Raw genomic sequence first — 20,605 nt, 5'->3', positions numbered from 1 at the left:
CCAACACCTACTTGTTATGGGTTATTGATTTAAATGATTGAAGCCAACGAATTAGCATGACAGCCAAACCACTAGCCACTGTTTTTTGTCTTATGACATGTTTCCTTTATTCACAAAAGTAGCAAAAGTATTTATAGAACCGTATAGAGGTAATTTACTAATGAGATTATCAATACTAATAATTAACTGTATATATATATATATATAGCCTACCAGTCCGGAGATGTGGTGGCTGAATTACTTTTGTTGTTTTTTGTTTCTTTATTTTCACCTGTTGATCCTGTCAGTAACACACTTATTGCCCTAGGGTGACAATGTGCACTCACTGTACTCTGTCTATGTAGGAGCAGTGTTGCCATCCTTAAGCTAGTCATACGCCTATAGATTATCTGTAGATTTTCTATGGTCAGATCGAAAATGTGCAACAGATTCCTCCATCTATGCTGTGTGGATGGAGGAATCTTGCTAGTCAGCCCTGCTGGCTTCAGTATCATGCTATTCGGCCCCGCTGGCTGTCAAAATACCTGAACAATGGCAACATCAACAATAAACTTTTTAATCTAAACTCCCTAACAAGGACTAGAGGGCACCACCTAAAATTGGTGACGAAAAGACCACAAAGGGCACACAAAGGACATAGGGCCATCTTCTCAGTCAGAGTGGTTAGATTTTGGGACTCTCTGCCACAAGCAGCGGTAACAGCAGAGAGTATTGAATCATTCAGAAATCAATTAGATACCTTCCTCAGAGACAGTAACATACAGGAGTACAGGCACTCTTAAAACCTTAGACTCCAAGGGACACATATACACACATGCACACACTACACACACACTTACACATAAAGGTTGAACTTGATGGACCTATGTCTTTATTCAACCTCAAATACTATGTAATTATGTAATCTGATTGGATGCATGTATTGTTCAGGTGTTTTGAGAGCCAGTGGGGTCGACTAGCAAGACACTGAAGCTTGGCCCAGTGGGAGATTCCTACATCCAGACAGTTTAGTGCAGAAGGAGGAATTTATTGCACTTTTTCCATCTGACCATAGAAAATCTGCAGAAAATCTATAGTTGTATGGCCAGCTTAAGTTGTTCTCCTGATTCGGTCTACAAACAACTTCCCATGTCTGTATCTCCAGGGGGTTGTACTGTAGTCTACATAGAGAACTGGAAAGACTGATTGAACATTGTTTGAGATTTCAGTTTAATGCAGGGAAAGTTACAATCAAAGTTTCAAGGATATTGGATTTCTGGCAAGGCCAATGGGTATTTTTCTGCGCATACATAAAATATACTTACTTAGCTGTTAAAAAAAAAAAACAACATAGGCACCACATCTGAGGATTACTAAGCTGCAATATATTATATTTTGTTATTAGGTGTAGATATACTCTAAGTAAAGGTTGTATTTAATAACTTTTTTGAAAAGAGAACAATGAAGCAGCAGTGTTAGTGTCTTGCACCACTTACATATATACCAATGAAATTATTTCCTGCCCAGTGTGATGACAATTTGAGTTTTATTTGCAGTAACTGGGTAAGCTTGGTTAAGGGGTAATCAGCTATGAGCATCTGTAGCATTAGACATTAAATTCATCCCCTGTGCTTTAAATTTTTCACTAAAGCATAATACCATTTGCAGAGCTGTGAGATGAAACATAGTTGAAATAGGAAAGAAATAAAGGAAATATCTGCAGCAGCTAACAGGTAGTCAGAAATCATTCCCAGGATGTTTCAATATTGAGTTGTGTATGGCCGGCAGTAACATAAAATCTGAACAACATGAGTGATCTGAATTCATTCTTAATGGGAATCGGCTCATTTGCGAAAGGTTGATTTCAATATGTATGACAAAAGGTTAAAGTGTTCAGCAGCAATAGATTATATTTACAGCTGCAGTTTATCCCTTAGCAGCAGTGTGCAGCAGGCAGTCATGGTAGGATAGATGGCATTATGGCATTCTTCACAGGGAAGATGAAAGCCATATGGGGCTGAGTACTGGAAAGGAATGAAACTGATCTGAGCATAGCTTGTGATAATCCAGCAGTGGAGGGTTAATGCTGTGATAATGAGCACACAGGGGCTAATCGGAGTCTTTCAGACATTATGAAAATTCCATATGAAGGATTTAGCACTGTTCCCTTATCTCCACAGAGAAGGAACCCATTTTTTGACCTGCATTGTCTGAGAATAGGAAAAATTCAGATTTCTCATCACTTTTCTTTGATCTTTTAATCTACAGAAAATTGTATCAAACAAACTTGCTTTCCTATATACTCCCTAGACACCCCAGCGCCAGCTTATCATAGAATGATATTAATCATACCAGAAATCAGCTGTAAAAATCCAACACAGACAATCGGTGCTTCCTTGGAGTGTCTGTTCTAGTATGCAGGCAGTTTAAAAAGATCCTGACAGTCATACTGAGCCTCTGGTTTCACTAGTTTGAAACCTTGTCTCTTCAAAGCTGAACCCCCTCTTTATCCTCATGTACAATGGAGAGCTTTTGGTCATGCATTGTGGTTGAAGAAGTCAGCGTGCGACTGCCAGCCAGGAGTTGCTTCAGAGAAGAAATTTTGGGAACCTTTTGCACAGATGGAGGAAGCTAGATGGAGTTACACCTTATTCCTCTACCCCTAGGCAAAAAAAAATATTTACTCTTGCAATTCCCAGAGATCAGCTTTAAGCTGACATTTCCAGATTGTTGATCTCCATGTTACCCCCAGATCTCACAGGTTCCTCCATATTACTATAGAATACAGTAATGACAAAGGGAATGTGGTTGATTGGACATTCTTTGGTAAACCTGAGCTTACCTATAAAGGATCACCACCCAATGTGGTCAAAATCATCAGGATTAATGATCTCATGTATAGGGCACCTTTCTAGCCAAAGCGTGCCACCTGATGTTTTGCTTTTTCTGCAGCATGGTAGCTTTGTACACTTTGCTATGCAGTGGTGGGGTCCCAGGCTTGGGTTGTACCAATAAAACAGCCTGCATGGTATTTGACTGTTTTTCCTGTGGTTGTGAATTCAACCTATAATCCAAAATCATACTGGTACCTTAATGAAATCTGGGAATCTGTATTGAGAGCACAACAAAAGTTGCCCTTGTTAAACTCTCCTTGTTGTCTATCTGTCATGCTAAGCCTCTAGTTTCATTAGCCTGAGTCTCTGAAACAGAACAAGTCTGCAGACCAGGAGCTCTAGCTACACTCAGAGTTTTCTTACAGCCTTGTTCTAGAAACCGAAATTAACCAGATAATTAGCATTTTCAGAAGCAGGTCAATGGAATACAAGTGTGGTGATATCTCCACACTTTTAGTCCATTAATTATTTCTCCATGTTACTGAATTTCTGTACTGGGGTATGGACATGGACAAGAGAAAGTGTCTGCAGGAGCCATAGCTAGAGCGATGAGCCAGCCTGTAATAATAAATGCTTTTTTTTTTTCTTTTCTGAAGTGTGCATTTATAATGTTTTTCTAAAAAGTGCAATTTCCCTTTAATGATATACCGTTCCCCTGGACATATAAACCCTACACAAGCCAGTAAAGCTATATCTTGGACTGATGAGGGCTAAGACGCCTAAAAAAGCTGTATGGTACTGCCTCTGTAAAATTATGACCATATCTGTGCTACACGCAAGCAGTTGTACAGAACTGTAAATTATTTCTGTTTTAAAAAGGGCAACGCTGTATCTCAATGCAAATTGTTAAAACAGTTAAGACAATTTTAGCTTGTGGGTGTGCTGGAGATAATTTTGCATTGCATTGCTTCATTGACCATGTGCACTTTAATTTGCTTGTTATAAGTTGATTGATTGCCATTTTGACTCAACTTGTGGCAACGAGAACCAGACAGGGGTCCCAACCCTTCCCTGCTTTATCCAAAACTAAAAAAAAGCTAAAAACGTTCATTCATTGTCTATGTTCTCCAAGCTACTAATCACTAGTGATTTCTTCACACAGGCAACCGAGTGTATCCCATTGAAGCAATTAATCAGTCTTTGTAGCACCATGCTCCAAATTTGAGCGATTGATCATTTCTACACTCCTATGTGTAGTCACCGCTATAACCTTTAGTAGCTACATACAGTAAACTCCCTGTTATCCGGCATCCACACGGATTGGTAGATTCCGGATAAATGTAGTTTCTGGTTCTGGTTCCATATACTTTGTATTTACTTCATATTAATATTGAAATGTAGTAATCGAGAGCAAATTAAGACAAATAGGCAGATGATCGTTTTCGGGATAATGCATGCTGCAGATCAGCAGAACAGTGAGTACACAGTGGATTTTTTTTCTGGTTAGATGAGAGTTCTGGTTAGTTGAATACTGGATAACTGACAGGGTTATTCACAAATGGGTGAAGGGTTTGGAGAAGGCAGGAGAAGTGAGCAATCTAGGACAACATAGCTGAACTGTAAAGTGAGTTAAATTGCTATCCCCATTGAACATCTTGTACATCAGGATCATAAGGGGGGATATGATTCGGATGTACAAGATGTTCAATGGGGATAGCAACATCAGCAATAAACTTTTTACGGTAAACTCCAAAACAAAGACTAGAGGCCACCACCTAAAATTGGTGGAGAAAAAATTTTGGCACAAGGGGGGTAGGGGATTCTTCACAGTTAGAGTGGTTAGGGTCTGGAACTCGCTGCCGCAAGCAGTGATTTCAGCTTAGAGTGTGTAATCATTCAAAAAGCGTTTGGACGATTTCCTCAGAGACCATAACATACAGGGGTATAGGTACACTTAAGAACAAGATCACACATGGACTCATACACATGTAGAATCACATGCATGCACACAATAGGTTGGACTTGATGGACCTGTGTCTTTATTCAACCTCAAATACTATGTAACTATGTAAACTTTGCGAATTTTTCCAAAACAGCTATGTTGTCCTAGATTGTTCACTTATCCTGCCTATTCCAAACTCTTCACCCTTTTGTAGAGTTTACTGTAGCTGCATAGTTTGAAAAAAGACGCTGGTCCATCCAATTTAACTTAAATGGACACTATCTGCATGGAGTTTGCATGTCCTCCCTGTGCTTGCGTGGGTTTCCTCTGGGTACTCTGATGTTTCTCACACTCCAAAGACATGCTGGGAGGAAAATTGGCTCCTGTCTAAATCAGCTCTAGTATGTGTGTATGTATGTACCCTCTTTCCCCGAAAATAAGACCTACCCCAAAAATAAGACCTAGTACTATTTTGGGGAATTGATCAAATATAAGACCTACCGCGAAAATAAGACCTAGTTGTGACCATTCCCAGGGCCGGTGGTGGCATAAAGGGGAACTTGAAGTATGTGTGCATGTGATAAAAGGACATTAAACTGTAAGCTTCTTGAGGGCAGGGACGATCTGAAAGTACAGGATGTAAAGTGTTGTGTAAATTTCCCGGGCTTTATAAATACCTGTAATAAATAAATGCATTTATATGTGTGATTTAGAGTCTGTGGCAAAAACCATAGCTGTTTACTGTGCAATCACAGGCGAGGATACCTATATCAAAAATCACCCACCCTAGGAAGCTTTCACCCAAACTGGCCACACTTTCTATGACTGTAAGGGTCACCATACCTGTATGCACGTTAAAATCTAACCATACAGTCTACTTTAGATTTACCAAAATTAGGTAATGTGAGGATCAATCTAAACTATCCAATCAATCTGCATCCATTTAGGCAGGCCCTTGTAGTACATAGTATAACAAAACATTGGAAAAGAAAAAACAACCCTCATAGTGCAATTAATCAGCAAAAAGTTTTATTAAAACATCTTCCAGAGTGTGCTTGAGCAAGGAAGGAACAGTGGCCATCCGTTTGTGTTTTGCCGGCCGATGTTCATAATTTTAAATGTAAGTTGCTATTTTTTAATAAAACTTTTTTAATAAAACCTCATAGTGCAATCAATCAGCAAAAAGTTTTATAAAAAAATAGCAACTTACATTTAAAATTACGAACATCGGCCGGCAAAACACAAACGGGTGGCCACTGTTCCTTCCATGCTCAAGCAGACTCCGGAAGACGTTTTAATAAAACTTTTTACTGATTAATTGCACTATGAGGGTTGTTTTTTTTTCTTTTCCAAAACCCCTCTAAATATACTGATCAAGACCGCGGGAGAAACACCAGCGGGACACAACGGAGAGAAGCCGCCGCCTTCTTCAAACTCAGAGCCGGGACCGTGGCGATACTGCAGGGGGGAACGCCTGTCAGTATCTGTCCTACCGCTGGGGAAAGCTTGAGAACACCGAACGGGGTGATCAGAAGTCTAGACTCTCTCTGAATGATCGTATATACTCACTGGTTCTGGTGAGTACTAATTACCTGGGGGGACTGCTGATCAGAAGACTTAGATTGAGAAGATTTTTCCTCACGATTTCTTCTCACTATTTGGACTTTTTCTTTTTGATTTTTTTATTCAAATTACTTAGCATTTCACTTATCTCACAATTCATTGCCACTTTATTACTGGGATTTTGAAAGAAAAACATCACTGTGTTTCATGTTGATTTATTTGGCTACTTTGTGTCCAATAATATACAGTATGTCACATATTTTTGTATAACAATTCTTTTCACTATTTGAATCTTTGTTACATTTTACACTGGGATGTTTCATGTTCTCACATTGATTTATGAATATATAATTTTGACTCACTAAAGAAATTTCACGTATTATCAACTATTAGGACATATTTATATTTAATGGTTCACAGTTTATTATCCACCTTTATTAGGTATGAAGTTTTTTCAATAATTTCATCCACAACACCGTTTATTTAGTTTTAGTCTATTTATTTACCTTGAAGTACATAGTTGTTGGTAGAAGGAGATTGTATAATCAGATTGTAACAAGTGGAGAGCTTAAAGCTTATAGTAAAAGAGGAAAAAATTAAACATTTTTGGCAGAAGAGACATCCAAAGTCTCTTCTGCAAAAATAAAATAAAATTGGGTGCTCTTCCCCAGTGACTTTTTTATTCTTTGTGCACCCTAATGTCAAGTACGCTGTGCTGCGGTGGAGATGGAGGTGGCGGGGAACAGAGCTTGGGAGCGAAGATGGATCCAACAAACTTTGAAGGTAAGTGTGCCCTATAGTGCAAGTATGCCGTGCTGCAACAGAGATGACGGCAGTCCATCTTTTGTCTCCAGATGACTGGAGACAAAAGATGGATCCAAAGGCGCTGGAGATGGGCACACGTCTAAGGTAAGTGTACCCTTATGTGCAGGTAGCGGGGGACAGTGCTGATGACCGAAGATCAATATGACGTTGCCGTGGCACACTTGTAAGGTAACTGTGCCCTAATGTGCAGGTATGCTGTGCTGCAGTGGAGATGGTGGTGGCGGGGGACAGCGCTGATGACCGAAGATCAATATGACGTTGCCGTGGCTCACTTGTAAGGTAAATGTGCTCTAATGTGCAAGTATGCTGTGCAGTGGTGGAGATGGTGGTGGCGGGGGACAGTGCTGATGACCAAACATCAATCTGACATTGCCATGGCACACTTGTAAGGTAAGTGTGCCCTAATGTCCAAGTATGCTGTGCAGTGGTGGAGATGGTGGTGGCGGGGGACAGTGCTGATGACCAAACATCAATCTGACATTGCCATGGCACACTTGTAAGGTAAGTGTGCCCTAATGTCCAAGTATGCTGTGCAGTGGTGGAGATGGTGGTGGCGGGGGACAGCGCTGATGACCAAACATCAATCTGACATTGCCATGGCACTCTTGTAAGGTAAGTGTGCCCTAATGTCCAAGTATGCTGTGCAGTGGTGGAGATGGTGGTGGCAGGGGACAGCGCTGAGGACCGAAGATCAATCTGGCAACACCGAAGAAGGGCACACTTACCTTAAAAGTGTGCCCTTCTCAAGCACTGTCTGATCCATCTTCTGTCCCCAAATCTGTGTGAAGGGCTGAAAATGTGACAGTGCTGGAGAAGGACAAACTTTTAAAGTAGAATTCTGGGTAAAAAAAAAATGTTTTAATTCCCACACTGAAAGGCTTAACTGCTTGTTTTTGTCTAGGGTAAGAAAAAAAGTTATCCTCACCCTAACCTCACAGGTGGCTTGATCTTAGACCAGTCCTTCCAGCTTGTCTCCCCCTCTGCTGCAGAGATCTAAAGTCCCTGAGTCATCACATTCTATACACAGTGTATAGGACATGAGGATGCCGAGGGACATACCATCACTGCAGCATAGGAGGAGACAGGCATCACTGACCACCAGAGATTGATCCAACAGTGTGGGGGACATCACTGACCACCAGAGATGATCTGACAATGCGGGGGACATCTCTGTCCTCCAGAGATTGATCCGACAGTGCTGGGGACATCACTGACCACCAGAGATCGATCCGACAGTGCTGGAGACATCTCTGACCACCAGAGATTGATCCGACAGTGCTGGGGACATCTCTGACCACCAGCGATTGATCTGACAGTGCTAGGGACATCACTGACCACCAGAGATTGATCTGACAGTGCTGGGGTCATCACTGATCACAAGAGATTGATCCAACAGTGCTGAGGACATCTCTGACCACCGGAGATTGATCTGTCAGTGCTGGGGACATCACTGACCACCAGAGATTGATTCGACAGTGCTGGGGACATCTCTGACCACCAGCGATTGATCTGACAGTGCTGGGATCATCGCTGGCCACCAGCGATTGATCTGACAGTGCTGGGATCATCGCTGGCCACCAGCGATTGATCTGACAGTGCTGGGATCATCGCTGGCCACCAGCGATTGATCTGACAGTGCTGGGATCATCGCTGGCCACCAGCGATTGATCTGACAGTGCTGGGATCATCGCTGGCCACCAGCGATTGATCTGACAGTGCTGGGATCATCGCTGGCCACCAGCGATTGATCTGACAGTGCTGGGATCATCGCTGGCCACCAGCGATTGATCTGACAGTGCTGGGATCATCGCTGGCCACCAGCGATTGATCTGACAGTGCTGGGATCATCGCTGGCCACCAGCGATTGATCTGACAGTGCTGGGATCATCGCTGGCCACCAGCGATTGATCTGACAGTGCTGGGATCATCGCTGGCCACCAGCGATTGATCTGACAGTGCTGGGATCATCGCTGGCCACCAGCGATTGATCTGACAGTGCTGGGATCATCGCTGGCCACCAGCGATTGATCTGACAGTGCTGGGATCATCGCTGGCCACCAGCGATTGATCTGACAGTGCTGGGATCATCGCTGGCCACCAGCGATTGATCTGACAGTGCTGGGATCATCGCTGGCCACCAGCGATTGATCTGACAGTGCTGGGATCATCGCTGGCCACCAGCGATTGATCTGACAGTGCTGGGATCATCGCTGGCCACCAGCGATTGATCTGACAGTGCTGGGATCATCGCTGGCCACCAGCGATTGATCTGACAGTGCTGGGATCATCGCTGGCCACCAGCGATTGATCTGACAGTGCTGGGATCATCGCTGGCCACCAGCGATTGATCTGACAGTGCTGGGATCATCGCTGGCCACCAGCGATTGATCTGACAGTGCTGGGATCATCGCTGGCCACCAGCGATTGATCTGACAGTGCTGGGATCATCGCTGGCCACCAGCGATTGATCTGACAGTGCTGGGATCATCGCTGGCCACCAGCGATTGATCTGACAGTGCTGGGATCATCGCTGGCCACCAGCGATTGATCTGACAGTGCTGGGATCATCGCTGGCCACCAGAGATTGATCTGACAGTGCTGGGGACATCTCTCGCCACCAGAGATTTATCTGACAGTGCTGGGGATATCACTGATTACCAGAGATTGATATGACAGTGCTGGGGAGATCTCTGACCACCAGAGATTGATCCGACAGTGCTAGGGACATCTCTAACCACCAGAGATTGATCCGACAGTGCTGGGGACATCTCTGACCACCAGAGATTGATCTGACGGTGCTGGGGACATCACTGACCACCAGATATTTATCCTACAGTGCTGAGATCATCGCTGGCCACCAGAGATTGATCCGACAGTGCTGGGGTCATCGCTGGCCACCAGAGATTGATCCGACAGTGCTGGGGTCATCGCTGGCCACCAGAGATTGATCCGACAGTGCTGGGGTCATCGCTGGCCACCAGAGATTGATCCGACAGTGCTGGGGTCATTGCTGGCCACCAGAGATTGATCTGACAGTGCTGGGGACATCTCTGACCACCAGAGATTGATCTGACAGTGCTGGGGGCAGGAGATGATCCAACAACAGTGGTGGAGGGCGCACTGGGCATACTTACACATTTTGGCAAAGATAAAAAAAAACCTCAGGGCTCTTTTCTTCCATAGGAAGAGCAGCTCCTCCTGAGGGCAGAGACTGAGTTCTATGGAGGAGTTACACGTTCAGCCTTCCCCTACGATATATTGAAGAATGATTCGCTCCACCTTCTAGCAGATCTCGTGGACGTGGAAAGTACATTCACACGGCAGGGGATGCCGGGCTGGCTGAGATTCACCGAGAAGTGCAAAAAGTTCGCGTAGCCCAGCCCTTGGTGACTGTGACGTGTGCGCTGTCCGCGGTGCTGAATCTGTCAGTCGGGGATCGGAGTGCAGGAAGCCATCCAGCGCTCTTCTAGTCACCCGGGCTGCGTCCTCCCATCCTTCACCCTTCATCATTATTGCCGGTGCTGATGTGGAGCCATGGCTCTGAAAGACACAATCCTCCCCATCAGCGACATGTCCTATCCCTTCCCAGAAGTAGTAGAGCTGAACGTGGGCGGCCAAGTCTATGTGACCAAACACTCGACTCTCACCAGCGTTCCGGACAGCACTTTGTACAGCATGTTCTCCAGGAACAACGTCAAGGAGCTTCCCCGGGACAACCGTGCCCGCTTCTTCATAGACAGGGACGGCTTCCTCTTCAGGTATGTACTGGATTACCTTCGGGACAAGCAGCTGTCTCTGCCCGATCACTTCCCGGAGAAAGAAAGGCTGCTCAGAGAGGCTGAGTACTTCCAGCTCCAGGACCTGGTCAAGCTGCTGACACCTAAAGTCACCAAGCAGAGCTCCCTGAACGATGAGGGTTGTCAGAGTGACCTGGAGGAGAACTCCCAGAGCAGTGATCTGATCAGGACTGCAGCCCTGGACAAAAAGTCTGGCTTCATCACCATCGGCTACAGAGGCTCCTACACCATGGTCAGAGATAACCAGGCTGATGCCAAGTTCAGGAGGGTGGCCAGGATCATGGTTTGCGGTAGAATAGCCCTGGCCAAAGAAGTTTTTGGCGAAACGTTAAACGAGAGTCGCGACCCCGATCGCCCACCTGAAAAGTACACGTCGAGGTTCTACCTGAAATTCACCTACCTGGAGCAAGCTTTTGACAGGCTCTCTGAAGCTGGATTTCACATGGTAGCCTGCAACTCGACAGGAACAGCAGCCTTTGTGAACCAATACAGGGATGACAAAATCTGGAGCAGCTACACTGAGTACATCTTCTACAGTAAGTAAGAGAACAACCTTGTCTTAGCTTTGGCTTTCAAATGCACTGTACATTCTCCTCCTTTGTAGCTTTCCTTTACTGTCTATTCAAAACTAGAATTTCTAATAATGGATTTAGGTAGATAGAAACCCAATCACGCAAAGCTCACGCAAGCCCTAGCATGGGGATGCTACTGCAAAAGTAATTTCATAAGCTTTTAAAATATTAGACTAACACCCGGTGATCTTGCCATGAACGTCCAAGTTCAGGCACTTCCTGTTATGGGGTGGCAACCCAACTGTGCCCTTGGGATGTCACCCTGACACATGTACACCTGATGAACACTAAGCTAGAGGTGGGCAACTGCAGCCCTCAAGCTGTTGTGGAACTATAAGTCCCATGAGGCATTGCAAGGCTGACATTGACACGCATGACTCCCAGAGGCAGAGGCATGTTGGGATTTTTAGTTAACCACTTCAGGACCCCCTTCCTTGCCAGGCCATTTTTCAATATTCAGCGCTGCGGTACTTTGACTGACATTTATTCCCTCATGGAACGCTGTACTGAAATTTTATACCATTTGTTGGCGACACATAGAGCTTTCTTTTGGTGGTATTTAATCATTACTGGGGGTTTTTTATTTTTTACTATATAAAGAAAAAAGAGCCTAGGATTTTCAAAAAATAACTTTTCCTTACAATATGTTATAAAACATTTATATATACCAAAATATTTGGTAAAATATAAAAGACAGGGTCACGTCGGGTAAATAGACACCAAACATGTCAAGCTTTTAAATTGTGTGCGCCTGCGAAATCGCAAAAAAACGACCATACCTAAAATTGGCCATAGGCAACACTTTAAAAGCTTTTACCGCTCATCAGTTTATTGTTATCAGTGATTAATGACCCTAAATGTATTGCTCTCACTACTACGTTCACAATGATATGTAACATGTGTGGCCTAATCTTTGTTTTCGCACTTAGGCGCACCTGACGCATATTTACATTTACATGTGCGTGCAAATGGGGCAGGGGACGTTCTTTTGTGTTTTTATACTTTTTTTTATATGTGACTTTATATATATATTTTTTAAACTTTTTGTTTTTTACACTTAACTTAAAGCGCTGCGCAAACTGTTGGCGCTATATAAACCCTGTATAATAATATTAATAATAATAATAACTTTATTGCTAGCACATATGGTGCTAACAAGTCTCCTATGTGATAACAAATATACAATGACAGTTCCTCTTTATGGAGACATTAGGGGTCTCTAAGACCCCTAATGTCAACTATGGACCCCCAAAGAAGCTGATGAAGCACAGATCTGCTTCACCAGCTTCTTCTCTGACTATAGCAGCCAGGGAAATGATATCTAAAGGTGGAAGTGATGTAATACACATGTAATACATGTCACTTCCCCCTTCAAGCATCGGAGGAGAGATCAGCAGTTGGGGAATGCTGGTTTCTCCTTCGTTCCTAGTGTAAGCAGCCGCTGTGCCGGTCCCGGGCCCGCAGGGGGGACAACAGAGCCCGAGATAACCAGCAGCGGTAGTGGAGGAGGGGTGGAGGCGGGAGGCGTGGTTAAAGCACAGTTGAAGGTCTGGAGTCGTCCACCCCTGCTATAAGTAGATTCATCAAAACTGAAGCAGACAGAACATGGTGCAGTTGCCTTATTAACCAGTCAGCTTCTATCTCTATTTGGTTATTTAAGCTTTGAAAATGAAAGAGAGAAGCTGATTGGTTACTATGCGCAACTGCCCCAGATTCTGCCTGCTCCAATTTTGATAAGTTCCTCCATGTGCAGACATGATCCATCAATCTCACAATCAGAAGGCGGGTACACAGCAATGGTGTGCAGCCTACCGTGGAGTGAGTGTATGTAGAGAGGAAGTAGTTGAAAGATGCTGCATGAGATAAGCAGCACTAAGATGCAAAAAAAACCCCACAAAAAAACGGAATTTATAAAAAACAACTTGGCAATTGTTTGTAATACACAGTGCTTTAGCAAGCTACATGACATGCAGTTAGTGTTTAAATCTACTTTACACTGTAAGTGGATGCAGGTGAGAAGGATCCAGATGAGCTCACCTATCCTGCTTTATTGTCACAGCAGGCGGAGTGGGACCCCTGGTAATATGCACAGCAGGAGGGAAGAGTTGGAAACTCATGTCCTGCAATCTGCCTGTCAGAGTTCCACAGAGATAAGAGGATCTAATTGATGAATTATTATCTATAATGCCGGTATCCAGCCACTAATCCTTTGCTTCTGTAATAACAACAAAGCATAGATTAGTACATAGAAAATATATGTGCTCATTGTGTCCTTGCTGTAAACGCATGCTAGAAATGTTTTAAAACAATAATGAATGTTTTCTATACGATACTTTGGGGTTCATTTATTAAACGGTATTTCACCAACTCCGTAGACTGCACCTCTTATAGGGAAGTGGGCAAAACAGGTTTGTATATTACCTGTAGTTCTGAAGCTCGCCATACACATTAAAGCATGGTTCCGTAAATAGCAATACATTGACTATAAGAAAACCTATTTTTGTTTTTACTTGATAGACACAAATACACTTTCTTAAATAAATCTCGTATTGTACAACCAAAACATGGGATGTGAACTGAGGTGCCTGATTTACACTGTGGGGTGCCTGACTTACACCGACACCGCCAATGAAGAATCATCTCAAAATGGGAGAAATTGTCAGCAGGCTAATGAAGTGTTTATCCGATGCTGCGCTCCTGATGTTTTATGCTGCACTTGTTTGTATAATGCACTGTGCATATTGACAGCACAAACTTACTAATCACTTCATTTGGATAGAGGGATTTTTTTTGTGTTCGGGCACCTTAAATTTATTTGTAAATTACCTCAATTGGAGTGTAATATTCTGTAGATGAGGGGCTGCTCTTTGTCAGCAAATTTAAAATGCAGGTCTGATTGTGGTTCTCCAATATATAAGCAAACAGACATGCATGATCCTATCTTAAAGGTGTGCCTGTTTTTGTGCCAGATAGACCTCCCCAACATTCTATTCATTTCAGTTGAGGGTGGAAAATAAGAAAAATATAGACTAGTTGAAAGTCTTTTATAAAGAGTGGTCATACATGGCACTATAAACGCAAATGATGCAACAGATCAGTGATTGCTGCGTGTAGTACTTAGATTCAAAGCTGTAATTAACACCTATCAGCACAAGAAGTGCTTGTTATTGCACACAGAGAAACTCAGACATAATGTAAAATGTGTGCACAACCAACTGCCAAACAGTCTATCGGTCATCAGAAAAGGACATTTTATCTTTAGCTATATCAGCAATTTCCAGTGTGAGATCTACCTTTCTATGTGCACCCAAAGAACCAGAGATGGGGTTCTGCTGAGGTCTGTAATCACCCACAGATCATCTGCTCATTACCCAGTACCACTCAATTTTGCAGATCATACAATGATCATTTCATATATATGGATTACTTAACCCTAGGACATCTTTAAGTCCCTTTTAGATTACAGAAGATTATGGATGGCAGAGCTTTATAAATCAAGCCTTGAGGGTATACCGTCCTCCTTCTATCTTTTATGTAGAAGCTGTTCCAGCTTCATTAAACGATTTTCTGTTTTCATTCGTGTGAAAACAGGGGTTTGGCTTTGAAGGTTTCCACATTTGTTTGGCTTTGGAAGCTTAAGCTGCGTCTGCATTTCCTTTCGATCTTATTAGTTACAAAGTCAACACACCATCTGGGGGGAAAAAGGACATAAAATGGATAAAAAGCAGATGTGGTACCAAAAGAAACCACAAAGCAATAGTTGCTTTAGGACGCAAGGAAAAAAAAAGATATTAAATCCAGTTTATTGGAAGGGAAATTCAGCAGTATAACACACCTGAGACTTCTAAAGTGAAGTGGACCATTGATGCTGAAGTGTCATTTATCATGGCTTTTGCAATATTCGCAGCATCTTTTCTAATTAACGGCACTTGACAAATCTGCATCAGACTGCAACCCATGGCTGCATTTGTTGCTAATCCAAACGTTTTAAAGGTAAGCTAAGTGTATAATAAAGGACAATGGCCCCAGAGTAATTAGCCTTAATGGGAAGTCAGTTGCAAGACAAACAGGCACATACTTCAGAAGCATTTTCTGTCAAGAGCCTGCAGTTGCTGTGAAACATTTTAATGGGATTGCGAGTTCGCTGTGAAGTGTTTGAGTGAAATAATCATACTGGTAAATACAAAGCTTTGCAGTGATCCGCTATGATCAACATGTCTAAAAGGAGGGAAGGAATTGTGGACCCAACAATTTACTTCTGCAGCTTAAAGAAGCAATTAATTGCATAATGCTGTGAAAGCAGAGAGCAAGCACAATGCTCTGGGAATAAAATGGTTGAGACTGAGAGCAATGGTTTCTAAGCATGAATTAGGTGTTAACTAGTGAAAAACTTTAATGCAGGTCAAGCTACAGTCACTCCCAAAATGAGATCAGCCTGATATATGAAAGCTAAATAAAAAAAATGGAGATGTTACCCTTACAACTAATTGGGTTTCATGTTTTCTTAGTGCATGTTAGAGAATGACGGTCAAACTATTATTGCTTGATGTACTTTCAGTCTGATGGTTACTTACCTTTTAATCAATATAATATTCATAGCTTTCCTTCTTGCTCTAGAAACAGTGAAAAGATGACTTTGCATAATGGTGGTTATCTATTCTGGCCATGCAGAGTTTTATCAGTTTAGGACTAAAAGCTGCTATAAACATTGAGTTGGAAGCCTGCATGTTGATGTCATTGAAGACCTAACCCAGGCACCCCTTTGAACAAGTTTGATATTATTTGAAACAATTGTATGTATAAGGGTTATTTCAATTAGAAAACAGGAGCAGGGCAGGTCGCATGACATAATCTAATATGCGGACCAAGAAGTTACTTCAATCCATTTGTAGAAAAGTATAAATTCATTTATTAAGTCATATATAATTTATGAATTAAACTTGTTATTGCACCAGATCCCAACACCGAATTAAAAATTTGACAGCGTTGCCCAGTCATGCATTACCATTCACGCACTCCTGAACGGGTCATCTTGAGACCTACTGGTAGGGGTATTTTCAATGCACCCAAGGGTTAACTTTCACATATATTAAGCTCACTGCTGCCCAGTGAGTTGTTAATTTGTATAAATCCACCTGTATTTGTATAGAATACTCATGGGCTGTCAACCACTCAATTATGGATACTATGCACAGATTGATCTGTGGGCTGCATATGTTAAGTTCCTGGAAAGTCCTTGGTGTGAACACCTGAATGCGGCTCCAAATAGATACTGATTGCTTATGGGGACGGTTTAAAAAAACGGATTTGTTTTCTACTATCAATAATGGTGGTTATCTATTCTACCCATGCAGAGTTTTATCAGTTTAGGACTAAAAGCTGCCATAAACATTGGGTTGGAAGCATGCATGTTGATGTCATTGAAGACCTAACCCAGGCACCCCTTTGAACAAGTTTGATATTATTTTAAACAATTGTATGTATGAGGGTTATTTCAATGAGACAAGACAGCAACCTTTGTAAACGTTTCTGGTGTTATTTTCATTTTGTACACATTATACAACTTCATAGCGCATTGTAATGTTGCAGTCTCATAGTTGAACAGTAGGATAAAGGGTCGGTCCACCCAAAACTCAATAACATTTTTTGTTGATGGTCAATGGTTGAACTAGCTAATGTATTTTTTATGTAATATATCTCTGGGATGGCTAAATATTAGTAGCAAGCTGAGGCCCTTATGATAGTCCCCCACTCTTCCTGTTGCTCTTTTTTATTTTATATTATTTAAAAAAAAGCAAAAGAAAGTAAGCAGGAGCCGAGGCAGCACCTATGGAAGGAAGATCTCACCCATGGAGTCTCTAATATATATAAGAAGCCAGGAAGTGACTCATTTCTCTAAGGTCCATCTAACAAAATAAGCTGAACTACAACTTCCCCATACCCCCTTCTCTCCCTGAATCCCCCCTCAGATCTTTAAAAAAAAAACAATGCATATAATTTTGAATTTATTAGGCTGGTCAGGTGACATCATTGGCCCTTTACCTTCTACCCCAGCGGTGGCAATGCTAAGCAGTCTCTCCTCCTGGACTCACATTATGATATGCAAGTGCTGCTTAGCCCAGGACTATTGTAAACCCAGCTGCTTGATGACACAATCCCAAGTAGACATATCCATGACAGCTTGGACCCAGAGGAAGTGAGTTAGATGATACTGGCCATCATCCTACTGCATGAACAGTGGCAGCAGGGTGCATCAGACATTCTGTATAGGATAGCTCTGAATTAAAGGTGAATATTGCTGTGAAATCTGTGACTGTTTATTTTTTTAACGTGGGCAAAGATTTCCCATAACTTAATAAATAGCCCATTATGTGCACAGAAGGATATTAAGCATTTTTTTTCACTTTTAATACCATTTTTCTCCACATTTGGCATTTCATCAACCATTCAGCATTGTAAGAAGAAGGCTACAGTTTGGAGCTCACTAGCTTGTTTCTTTATAAATTTGCCTTTTACATACACGCATGCACTTTGTTCAGTGGCATTATTAAAGTCAGTCAGTTTTTCAGCTGTCACTATTTCATATTTTACGCTCTTATTTAGCTTATTAGACACACAGAACACTTTAAACAATAAAATATCAGCTGACACTTTAATAATCTTTTGCTGTACAATTGGGCCTTGCCTCGCTATTTCTAAACCAACCACATTCTTCTTAGCATCTGTGCTGGTGCACTGTACCATCACCTCCTTCATTGCTGTGCTAAGCAGCCAGTAGAGAATAGGAGAGCATGTGATATTCCTACACACTCACGTGCAATTCAGTCAAGGAGCCATTAAAAGCCTACCGCCATGCACAAGGCTCGTAGTCTTAGCTTATGACATAATATCCTTTGAGAATTAGTCAACATTTCTGCCAGTGAAGCTGCCTGCACTAGCATGTGCATCAAGCTTGTTAAATTAATTGAAAGAGGATTAGTGAACCATCTCGAGATCTTTAATATTAATAAGCTGTAAAACTATGCAAAGTAGTTTTCATGAACGTTTTTGTAATTTAATCTTAAATGCCACACAAAATTTAAAATATAGTTTTGGCCCCTGACTAGACAAGGTAAGTGCAATTGAGTGCATACTAAGTGGTCCTTAAAGTAGTAAAGTCCATTTTTTTGGCATATATCTACTGCTGCGAAGCAGTAGATATATGCCCCAACATAAAAAAAATAAAGTTGGCAAATACCAACTAACTTACCTGTGTCAGCCCCGCTTGCTCCCAGCTGCAGAAGTCCAGCACCAGCGCAGGTAGGACTGTGGAGAACAAGTGGAAGGAAGAAGCTTTTCGGATCAAGAGACATCACATAAGGTAAGTATTTAGGGCCTGTTCACACCATATGCAGTGTGTTACGGCCACGTTGCGCCCAGAACGCACTGCATCGCATTGCGGGCGGCTCACTTTTTTGCCGGGCAGGAGGGGGCGTGGTGGGCCATTGAAGTGAATTGCACCGTTGCCACGCCCACTGACCACAATGCGATCGCCCCCGCACGGGATCGTAGGTCAAAATGCTGCAAGCACTATTTTGCAGTAATCAGACTCGTGCTTAAAGTGACATACACATCCTAACATTCCTGCCAGCCTTCTAATCTAGGAAATAGTAGGAAGACAGAAAGAGGGAAAGAGCAAAATGCTGAGACCCTACTTGACGAACTTGTAAACTTTGAAGATGAATGTGGCGGTGACGCATGTGCTCTAAAGCATGTTTTCCAGCAACCCGGAAGACTGGGACCTGCGCATGCTCAGTAGCGCATGTGCTACCAGCTATGGCCTTACAAGTAGTGTGTTGCAGAGAGTTATCTTGAGTCAGCATTGGAGAACAGTTACTTAATAATGTACACAACATTTAATAAAGGGTTGGTAGCATGTTATGTTTAGAAAGCATGGAAGGTAGCCCAGGCGAAAGGGATAAATAAGAAATCTGAGGAGGATGACAAAGAGGGAAAGATATCAGACATACAGTAGGTGAATTGCAGCAAGTTTGGAGTTTAAGTGATGCCATTTTTTGGCTAACTCATGCAATACAGGTGAATGGGGATATTGAGATCATGAATTAGGTGTTAGCTAGTGAAAAACTTTAATGCAGGTCAAGCTACAGTCACTCCCAAAATGATGTCAGCCTGATGTATGAAAGCTAAATAAAAAAATGGAGATGTTACCCTTACAACCAATTGGATTTCATGTTTTCTTAGTGCATGTTAGAGAATGACGGTCAAACTATTATTGGTTGATGTACTTTATGGTTACTTACCTTTTAATCAATATAATATTCATAGCTTTCCTTCTTGCTCTAGAAACAGTGAAAAGATGACTTTGCATAATGGTGGCTTATTTGGAGCATCTTCACTTCAAGATATAGTCCTCTTCTGTCAGAGGAATGCTGCTTCATGGCATCATCACAACGCATTCACTAAAGATTAAAAAGTTTACAGGAGAAGAGTGTGACAGGAGAAGGTCTGTTAATAGGTTTGGAGCACACACCCTGAATTCAGCAACACTAACTTATATAATCATGGAATACCAATATCATTCAGGTTGTCCTTATGTTTTTGCATAAAGAACAGATCAGCACTTAGGTGGCATAATGACTAGAAAAAAAAAATCAGCATTTTTTGAGACACACTACTTATCATATGAGAACATTATTCTGCAATAAGAAACCAAAAATGTTACTGTAAAGGAAATATGATATATTTGGATATATATTAACGTAGACGGCATCTGTTCTAATGCACAACAAAAAATAGAAAGTTGAATGTAAAAAAATGTAAATAATGTTTGTATCGAACCAGTGTAAGAACAGTCTTAACCGCCACAAACCGTTCCCAAACCTGCACTCAAGACAGCCAGCTGAATACACAGATAAAATACACATAGAACTGTTTTACAAATGTAGCATTTCTCCCCACTGGGCAGTGTAGATTGACTCCCAAAGTAGTGTCAGGGACAGAAGACAGAAGAGCACCAGACCAAAATTGATGTTAGTCCATAACAATGTTCAATAATTGTGTTGATCAACTGTTTGATCAGCTGGGGTATTTGAT

At 42.2% G+C, this 20,605-nt stretch overlaps 1 protein-coding gene across 3 annotated transcripts in view; it reads left to right on the top strand.

Annotated features, from left to right (window-relative positions):
* The first annotated feature begins 10,658 nt into the window (after window positions 1-10,658).
* The window catches only part of KCTD8 (potassium channel tetramerization domain containing 8), an 82,635-nt gene continuing 72,688 nt past the window's right edge, over window positions 10,659-20,605 (top strand). For all 3 annotated transcript variants that reach the window (XR_001941653.1, XM_018564616.1, XM_018564608.1), the window contains exon 1: window positions 10,659-11,476. Coding sequence is in view for 2 of the 3 variants with exons in the window: in XM_018564616.1 (XP_018420118.1) it covers window positions 10,678-11,476 (799 nt within the window). In the remaining variant the exon portion in view is untranslated. The remainder of the gene's footprint in view (window positions 11,477-20,605) is intronic.

Source organism: Nanorana parkeri, unplaced genomic scaffold (genome assembly GCF_000935625.1).
Source record: "Nanorana parkeri isolate BGI_ZX_2015 unplaced genomic scaffold, ASM93562v1 scaffold24, whole genome shotgun sequence".
Classification (NCBI taxonomy): Eukaryota; Metazoa; Chordata; class Amphibia; order Anura; family Dicroglossidae; genus Nanorana; species Nanorana parkeri.
Note: the sequence above shows the minus strand (reverse complement) of the source record. Positions and strands in the feature narration are given on the sequence as shown.